The sequence below is a fragment of the Solanum lycopersicum genome, chromosome 4 (assembly GCF_036512215.1).
Source record: "Solanum lycopersicum chromosome 4, SLM_r2.1".
Classification (NCBI taxonomy): Eukaryota; Viridiplantae; Streptophyta; class Magnoliopsida; order Solanales; family Solanaceae; genus Solanum; species Solanum lycopersicum.
In genome coordinates, this window is record NC_090803.1 from 27,149,678 (window position 1) to 27,160,076 (window position 10,399).

General features: G+C 35.7%; 1 protein-coding gene across 1 annotated transcript; it reads left to right on the forward strand.

Moving 5' to 3' along the window:
• The first annotated feature begins 6,421 nt into the window (after window positions 1–6,421).
• On the forward strand, window positions 6,422–6,829 carry LOC101249345 (agamous-like MADS-box protein AGL62). The gene has a single exon (XM_004237236.2). The coding sequence runs from the start codon at window positions 6,422–6,424 to the stop codon at window positions 6,827–6,829; it is 408 nt and encodes a 135-aa protein (XP_004237284.2).
• The last annotated feature ends 3,570 nt before the right edge of the window (window positions 6,830–10,399 follow it).

Consider the following 10,399-nt stretch of genomic DNA (forward strand, 5'->3'; position numbering starts at 1 on the left):
TGATGAGAAACTAAGAAGAATCCAAGATAAGGTATTACGAGGAGAGGCTAAGGAAGCACAAATCGATGAGGAAGGTGTTTTGAGGATCAAGGGAAGGGTATGCGTACCCCGCGTCGATGATTTGATCAACACTATTCTGATAGAGGCTCATAGTTCAAGGTATTCGATACATCCGGGTGCAACCAAGATGTACCGTGACCTAAAGCAACACTTTTGGTGGAGTAGAATGAAGCGTGACATTGTGGACTTTATTGCCAAATGTCCAAACTGTCAACAAGTAAAGTATGAACACCAAAGGCCCGGAGGAACACTTCAGAGAATGCCCATTCCGGAATGGAAATGGGAGAGAATCGCAATGGACTTCGTGGTTGGTCTTCCAAAGACGATGGGTAAGTACGATTCCATCTGGGTGATTGTTGATAGGTTAACTAAGTCTGCTCATTTCATTCCTGTCAAGGTGACTTACAATGCAGAGAAGTTAGCCAAAGTTTACATCTCATAAGTGGTGCGATTGCATGAGGTTCCACTCTCCTTTATATCAGATAGAGGTACGCAGTTTACTTCTAAGTTTTGGAAAACACTGCATGCGGAATTGGGTACTAGGTTGGACCTTAGTACCGCATTCCATCCTTAGACCGATGGTCAGCCTGAGCGAACGATTCAAGTGTTGGAGGATATGCTTCGCACATGTGTGATAGAGTTTGGTGGCCATTGTGATAGCTTCTTACCCTTAGCGGAATTTTCATACAATAATAGCTATCACTCAAGCATTGATATGGCTCCATTAGAAGCATTGTATGGTAGGAGATGTAGGTCCCCCATTGGTTGGTTTGATGCGTTCGAGGTTAGACCTTGGGGTACTGATCTTTTGAGGGATTCGATGGAGAAGGTGAAATCTATTCAATAAAAGCTTCTAGCGGCGCAAAGTAGACAAAAAGAATATGCAGATCGAAGGGTTAGAGACTTAGAGTTCATGGAGGGAGAACGAGTCTTGCTGAAGGTTTCGCCCATGAAAGGGGTGATGCGGTTTGGTAAACGGGGTAAGCTAAGTCCAAGGTACATTGGACCGTTTGAAGTACCTAAGCGAGTAGGGGAGGTGGCTTATGAGTTAGCCTTGCCTCCAGGGCTGTCCAGATTACATCCGGTATTTCATGTGTCGATGTTGAAAAGATACCATGGGGATGGAAACTACATTATCCGTTGGGATTCAGTTCTGCTTGATGAGAATTTGTCTTATGAGGAGGAACCTTTTGCCATTCTAGATAGGGAAATTCGCAAGTTGAGATCAAGGGAGATTGCATCCATTAAGGTGCAATGGAAGAATCGGCCGGTTGAAGAAGCAACTTGGGAGAAGGAGGTCGATATGCGAGAAAGATACCCACACCTGTTTACAGATTCAGGTACTCCTCTTCGCCCTTGTTTTCCTTCTTGTGATCGTTCGGGGACGAACGATGGGTAAATTGGTATCTATTGTAACGACCTGTTTAGTCGTTTTGAGCAGCAGACTTCAATTTTGGAGAAATTAGCAGAAACGACGGACACCACGACGGACAGTCATGGGCACGACGGACCGTCGCAGGGTCTCGTTTCAAAACACTTAGAAAAACTAAAAATTGGGTACTGAAATCGACTCTCTGAACTTCGTAACGGAATGGAAGGACGGACCACCACAGGTGTGACGTACCGTCACAGATTCTTCAGAGAAATTGAGTCTCTGAACTCTGTGACAGGCAGCAGGACGGACCGTCGCAGGCGCGACGGGCCGTCACAGACTGCGAAATCCCAGTCTGGGTCGGATTTCTTGATACGTTTTAAGGGAAGTTTTTGACTATTCTTGCCTTAATTATAAAGTTAGTGGGTTAATGTTAATAAGTCTAATTATTTGGGGGTTAAAAGAGGTAACCTTAAGTTAATTAGTGGGGCATTATTGCCATCTTTTATTCTTAATTATATACTAATTAGGGTAAAAGAAAGAGGGTTGGAATAAGAAAAAGAAAAGAACAGAAAGAGAGAGAAGGGAATCGATAGAGAGAGAGACGATCGAGAAGGGGAAATACAAAGCTTTGGAGAAAATTTGCTTGCTTGATCACTAATCTTCGGTGGAGGTAGGTTATGGTTTTCACGCTATTCGTAGTAAACTCTTAATAGCGAATGATATGTGTCAGTAGTATTGTGAACCTTCTATATGCTTAATTGTATGCTTGCATGAATGATGTGATTATGTAATTATGAATAAATAAGCACGATGAAGCTATTGAATCCCAAATCATGAAAAGAAACCCTAATCTACTTTGTTAATGATGATGCCTTGGTATAAAAGAAGGCTTGATGAATGAAAGTAGTGAGATTAGGGGATCGGGTGCCACGTTCCGGTATCAGGATAGTATATGAGGATCGGAGTGTCACGTTCCAACACCAGAATAGAATATGGATCGGGTGCCACGTTCCGGTACAGGATAGAATATGGATCGGGTGTCACGTTCTGACACCAGGATAGAATATGGATCGGCTGCCACGTTCCGGTACCAGGATAGTATATGAGGATCGGAGTGTCACGTTCCGACACCAGGATAGAATATGGATCGGGTGCCACGTTCTCGTACCAGGATAGAATATGGATCGGGTGTCACGTTCTGACACCAAGAGAGAATATGGATCGGGTGCCACGTTCCGGTACCAGGATAGTATATGAGGATCGGAGTGTCACGTTTCCACACCAGGATAGAATATGGATCGGGTGCCACGTTCTGGTACCAGGATAGAATATGGATCGGGTGTCACGTTCCGACACCAGGATAGGATATGGATCGGGTGCCACGTTCCGGTACCAGGATAGTATATGAGGATCGGAGTGTCACGTACCGACACGAGGGGAATAAAGATAAAGAATCTTGTAAGATGTTAATATATTCAATCTAATGAACCTAATTCCCAAATGAGTATGATGAGGAGACGTGAGTCCTCATTGATGAGCTTGGTGTTGTAACCAAGGGCTATGGTAATTGTAAAAGCTGCATGCTAAGGATATTAGTTGTTTTTATGATATTATCTGATATATACTGTTTTCTATTTTGAGTTGGCCGATGATATCTACTCAGTACCCGTGTTTTGTACTGACCCCTACTTCTATGTTTTCTTCTTGTTTATTTGTGGAGTGCAGCAAACGTGCCGTCGCCTTTGACTCAACAGTAATTCAAGCCAGTCTTACTATACCGGAAATTCAGGGTGAGCTAATGCTTGTAGCTTGGACTGGATCTTCTTCAAGTCTTGATGCCTTGAACTTCCGGCATGGACTAGCTTCTTATGTATTTTTAGCTTTTAGAATACTCTTAGTTTAGTAATTTGATCATAGATGTTCTTGTAGTGATGACTTCTAGATTTTTGGGATAATAATAGTTATTGATTTTATTTATGAGTTTAAGTCTTCCACATTACTTTCTGTTTATATTATATTGAAATGTTAAGGTTTAGATTGGTTGGTTCGCTCACATAGGAAGGTAAGTGTGGGTGCCAGTCGCGGCCCAGATTTGGGTCGTGACATGTATAATACAAGCAACAAATTGAAGCTTAGTATTCTGTACACTGAAATATAAAACACTCAACTGCTTATGATGTATAACATAAAAAAAACATTCAAATTAGATTTGCGAAAAGTATTAAAAAACAATACAAAAAGAAGGGGGAAGAGGGGTCGGGAAAATATTTTGAATAATTTTGAGTATACAATAAAAATAGTTAAATAATATACATATTATAGTCCATAAAATTTTAAATTAGAGATATGTGGACACTAAAATAAAAATTTAAAAATAACAAGTAAACAGAATAAATATAGATGTTTTATATTAATTAGAAAATTATTTAATGATTATATTGATCTAAATGATAAGATAATATAAATTAATACTGACAATATAATTATTTTAAGTAGTTAAAAATATAAAAGTAATAATAAAATATGATAAAATTTATTCGTTGTTTCTATTCACATAGAATTAGTTATAGGGTGCGGGTGGGGTCGGGAGTGGGACTGGGAGTGGAAGGGGGAGGGAGTGGGGGAGGGATTAAATTTCATTAATGAGGAAAAATATGATAGTTGAACTTTTGTATGATTAGGAAACTAAAACAAGATATCACAATATTAAAAAATGATAAATAATATTCTAATATTATATAAAATATTGCATACGTGCTTGGGCTGTGAGTGTTCTCAACCACATGAATAGTTCAATGTACTCATCGGCGCCTAACCCTGAGATGTGGATCATCCAAAGCACATTAGCATGACGTACTCATCCTGTTCGAACCCGGGTTTGAAGCCAAACCCCCCTTAAGAGGATAGATGGGGCGATTCGGCTGAGATCTAATGTATTATGTGGTTTCATATACTCACTCAAATCTCAATTTTATTGTTTTTGTTGAGGTAGAATTCATTTATTCAGTTGCTTATGTCGAATCAGACATGTTTATATTTGACCCTCTCCGATCCACTTATTTGTTAGTGTTATTAGTGTGCTTACTTATCTTGTTGAACCCATCGACGAAAATCATGCCTCTGCCTTTTGCAATATTTTTAATACTTTTGCATATACATTTATATGAATATTATCTATGTTGAGATGATTTTCCCCAGAATATTTCTTCTTAACTCCAACATTGATCCGTTTAAGATTTTCTTTCAATAAGTCGACTTCAACCATTACCTTGACAAAACTAGGTCTAGATTTGCTTATTGCAGCCATAACAGCAGGTAACGATTTTCCCACTACTTTGGCCAACGTAAACGATGTTTCTTTAAAGAAAAATTTAGGTGATAAGCATGAAAACGAGATCCATTCTATGTAAGTGGTAGTTTCTGCCTCAGTATTGAACTATCCCATTTTAGAGGTCACATAAGATATTATATCGGTCTTTAGCCTTCAAAAAAAATGTCTGTTTCGAAATGACATATACGTAATCTTTCATATTGGTAAGCCGAATTAAATGTGTCTATAACTCAAGAATCTTTCTTACATTCAGGCTTTAATGTCACATTGTAAAGGATCAATTTACAAATCTTTCTAGGTTTGATCTGCCACATAGTAAACCTTCTTTAAGGATCATGATCTAAACCTCTTATTCCTCCCAAAATACAGTTGGTCTCCATGGATGTAAGTAATATCTTTGATAGGGCTAGGCATATTGATTTTGTTAAAAGTCGTTATAGTTCAATGGTGGTTTTGGTGGTGGTTCACCAGCATGGAGCGTAGACCATCTATGACTGGTGTTGACAATGACGTTTACCAACTAAGTTAATCTGATAAAAAATTTGGATTTTGGTATGAATTCCTTTGGTAGCTTTATCACTACCGGAATACCATATTATTGTAACACATAAGTTGAGAAAAGACGAGTAGAAGAATGTTTTATTAGGAAAAAAATTTATATAGATTGTAGAAACATCAAAAAACTGATTTGGAAGGGAATGTAAGGAAAAATAGTCCATGTATTTGTATATTATTTTTTAGTACTATGTTTGGTAGTAATATGTGACCTATTTATACCTAATTCTTAGATTAGTTGTACACCCTACCTTATATATGACGTATGACTAATACCTTATATTTGGCAATATTAGGAATACATATAATTTTATACCGCAATATAAGTCTATGTAAAACAAAATAAAATATATCCCTCAAATTCTTTTAACAATTTTATTTATTTTCTGTATTTTATGTTTTATATTTTCAGTACTACATTTATTGAAATAAACTAGCTTACAATTTTTAAAATTTAGAGAGAGTTGTTTGTCGTTAAATAAATCCAATTCAAATCAATATAATATTTGAAATGTGAGTTGTTTTACATTTACTAATCAAAAGACAAATATATCACTATATGAAGTTTGTGATCTTTAATGAATGGGGGTCTCCAAATGATGATTCACTAGGGAAATTTAATGGTAAATGCAAAATTTGTGTTATCATTAAATCATGAAGGTTTAATGAATCATTTAATATATATATATTTTTTAAAAAATTGTTGTCAAATAAAGCGGAGGTCAAGTGCTATCTAATACTATAATTCTACTTAGGAAAGTTATTTAATATTTAAACATTAAGGTTTCACAAATCATTTAATATATATATTTTTTTTAAAAAATTGTTTTAACAAAAAATGGCGGTCAAGTGCAATACAATAATATAATTCTAATTAGAAAAAAATATTTATAGCTTAATTATGATGATAAGATCTATATACATCGAGACAAGGAATGAAGGGAAAATGAATCTAATGTTTTAGTTTGCAATACTTTTCTTCAATGCAAAAAAGGAAAGAACATAAATTTCTAGGCTCCTCAAGATTTCTTATATAAAGTTGTTGGCGTTCATACCAAAAATCACAATTTACTTTCACAATTTCTTAGTGATAGTTTAGAATGACAACAAGGATTAACAAGGGTCGTCAAAGGGTTGACATGGTGAAAATGAAGAATGCGAGGAATTTACAAGTTACATTTTCTACGCGTCTTGCTGGTCTGTTCAAAAAGTCTAATGAACTCTGTATGTTGTTTAATGCTGAAATTTTCATTGTGGTATTTTCACAGGGTGATAAAGGAGTTTTGTGCTTTGATCACCCTAGCGTGAACCCATTGGCAGAAGGGTTCTTTGAGTGGAACCTCCCTCAACCACATATTAATGTCCACAATCAACATATTGTGGCTCGTAAAGAAGGCGGTACTCGTGATTTGAGTACCAAGCTCATGAGCCTCGAGGCGATTCTCGAGAAAGAAAAAAATCGCGGACAAATCCTTATAGAAATTAGGAAGAGAGCTAATAGTCTATGATGAGGATATCCTATCAAAGAAATTAACTTATTCCAACTACAATACTTGAAGAAGGCAATGGAAATTCTTAAGAAAAAGGTTGAAAAAGAGGCACAACTGCTGAATAACACTCCATTTCTGAAATTGCGAAGTGCTTGGACTCCTCCTTATTCGGTTAGGTAAAGTTATTCATATGGAATCCATTTTGGTTGACCCTTTGCTAATACGATTAGTGGATTTACTTCTTCCACAGTTTCCAATTACAAGTGTGCGTCTTATGGAAATATCAAAAGTAAAATTTAAAACATAAGTAGTATATCTAGTTTCTAGGTTCATTTGTCATTTGAGGTGTTCCTCATGAAATGTTTATGAGTTATGATTCAATCGAAGTAAGTACTAAGTGTTGTGTTCAAATATGATTCAAATGAAAATAATAATTTTTATTATATATGTTATGTTCTAAGTCTATTTTCATGTTTATTTTATCATTTGATTTGCATAACATATAATATCTTCTTTATCAAAATATATCAAGACATTACAAACATTGTAGAAAAAAACGTGATAGGCTGTTATATCATATATCATGCTAGAATTAATTTCTCCAATACTATCTAGAATCTCCTCAAGATTATGCAACTCATGTAATATTATTTTCTCAAGCATCGGAAAATTATCATTACCTGCTTCCCACCTTTGTAGATCTGCTTATGTAATTCGTATATATTTTAATTTGTGAAACACAACATCTTCATTTACTTTCCAATCTGTTCCGGTGAATGCATAAAATCGTTCGAGAATGGGTAAATTAGGCAACAAAGTCATGACTTCCTATGGTATACAATTACCTTTTAAGGAAAATATCCTTGAGAAAATCATGATCTATCAATGGATTGCGAAATCTTTAGAGCTTTTAGATTCGAAGTTCTTCTTTTGATTTCTGCGGAAAAAGGAGAATAATGAAGATAAAGTATGTTCAAGTTATTGAGAAGAAAATGTTTTTGTTAAAGAGGATTATATCTATATATATATATATATATATATATATATATATATATTGTGGCTATCCAATATCAAAATGTCTTTTCCCTAACATTTTACAGATATATATCTACCAGGATCATCAACCCTGTCCCTTTCTCTTCGAAGAGTTATGGTCCATAGATTTCTCAATTCTCGCATAAACATATGTCAAATATAGAAGGATAGATATTAAGAGAAGTCATATTCATTTGAAAATACGTCCAATACCTTAAGTTCTTCAACCGTAAGACAAAGGTGCGGATTATACCATTGCTATGTTGCATACTTTCACGACCAAACACGTGGGGTTATGCAGGCACCCACTCTAACACCTAAGTAGGAGAACCCTCATATCCCAATAGTTAAACATGCGGAAAATTTAATAAAGTAGAGAAATTTAAAACATGATTTTTATGAATGACATCTTTTGACACACATTTAGTTAAAACTTGTAAAGTAATTTAACAACTCCCATGGATCTAGTCTAACAAGTACAAGAGATACTAAGAATACAACTGCACAAGTTAAATAAAATACACAACTCCCATCATGCGGAAGAAGTAATAAAAGCTGTTGGAGAATTTCTTGCTCTTCACCTAATGAAATGTCAGCAATCATGCATTCAGACTCTGTGCAATGAGGAATACCAATAATATTACTAGTACAATTACACATACTGGAAGGCATCATCAGTCAATGTGATGCCCACCACATAGAATAAGAAATCAACTAGTAGAATAATGAATTAAACCACTTGTTTCTCCACCTTTACCCTTTCTTAGAAAACATTTAGTTTAAACGAGTACTCTAAATACTAACAACTTTCTCAACAACTAACTCACCCATTTTTTGATCATAGCCTAAACATACTAACACATTAACGATTTCCCAGTTTCTTTCATAAGCACACCAACTATCCATTCAAGTCATACACTTACTCCCTCGTCACTTTACTCAATCATGATCACATAGTACACTATGTCACTTTCCTTACAACTAGCCCCAATCTCTTTCCCCACGGTGAAACTCACGTAAACATATTTCATCTCATACACTATCTCTACTTCTATTTCACAATTACAACATATGCACATTTCTCCCTATCCTTTACTCGTTCTGTGAACCATTGCCCTTCAACCATAAGCCACAACATCGCGCAAACACAGGGACGATCAAACATAAACCATCACCACTAAGTGCAACATATATGACATAATACAACAATATCATCACATGAAGACATAAAACATATAGAATAACATCGACATGAAGAGCAACAATGTATTTCCCAATTCTCAATTTACACAATTATGTCAAGTAGTTGGTCCTGTCATGGAACCCAAACCCAAATTGTTAGTGCATCGGAGCGTGGTACCCTATACCATAGTTATGCTTGAACTTAGAATTTTGATCCCAATTTTATTCTAGATTGTGGCAATCCCACCCCAGTTAGCTATGCCGAAACGTGGCAATCCGATCCATCAATACACCAAAATAAAAAACACAAGTATAGTTTCAACTCATACAATCAAAAAGTGATTCATGAAATATATTCATTCATCTATCTCATTTACTAAAAATTATTAATCAGCCATGAAACATTCACACACATACATTCATCATAATAAAGCAATAACAAGAATACATCACACAATCATAGAATCACAACCATAACCTACAAAGGGCTTCCTCGCCACACACCTCCTACAAACCCTAATTTTAAAATACTAAGGCCTAATTCATTGTCTAAGTCTTTTTACTAGGGTTTAAATCACAAATCATTCAATGCATGAAGGCCTACGCAGAAATTCAACACTCAATTTACATATATTAAGCATGAGAATGCAATTAAACTACTCAATTCATAAAACCTAACCTACAAGGGCCAAGCAATTGCAAAGATCTTTTCACTTCAATTCCTATTTATGGGATTCGTGATGGTCAAATTGGCCATGAATTTGAATGATTTTTCCATTCCCACAATAGAAATTTCGTTTTCCATGATTCCCAAGATAGATGAACTTTTTTGAGTTTTCTAGGGTGTTTTACTACTTATTTAGGTGTTTTGAAAAGATAGAGAAAATGAATTTCTCATAATTTACATTCTGCATCTCCTATCCCATATCGTACAAGCATACCCTGCCCTGGTGCTGCCACCCTAGTGGCATATGACCCGCTATGTTTCTCTTCAAGTGTAGATAGAAGGATCACTAACCATTGAGCATATATGGATTTATGAAGGCATACTTGGCGAAAAAGATCATGAACATTCAAGTTCTTATCATTCCATTAATCCTTCGCGTACAAGCCCAAATTAGACTTCTATCAGTTGACTCTACTAGATACTCCTATGTCACAACTTATAACCTTTTATTCTTTCTAATCAACGTGTAAACATTTATATCCTTTTCTTCAGGAAAACCTCCAAAGAAAGAATTGATTGAAACTATTCAGATACAATACCAAGAATCAGTTCAGTTTCCTCAACATTCATCCAATTAGCATGTGTTGGGTCCATTTGACCAAGAAGTCTTGCAACAACAATAATCGAAAGAGGTAATCCTTGAC

Coding starts and splice junctions, on each gene's coding strand:
- LOC101249345 (XM_004237236.2), top strand. CDS start 6,422: ATGACAACAAGGATTAACAAGGGTCGTCAAAGGGTTGACATGGTGAAA.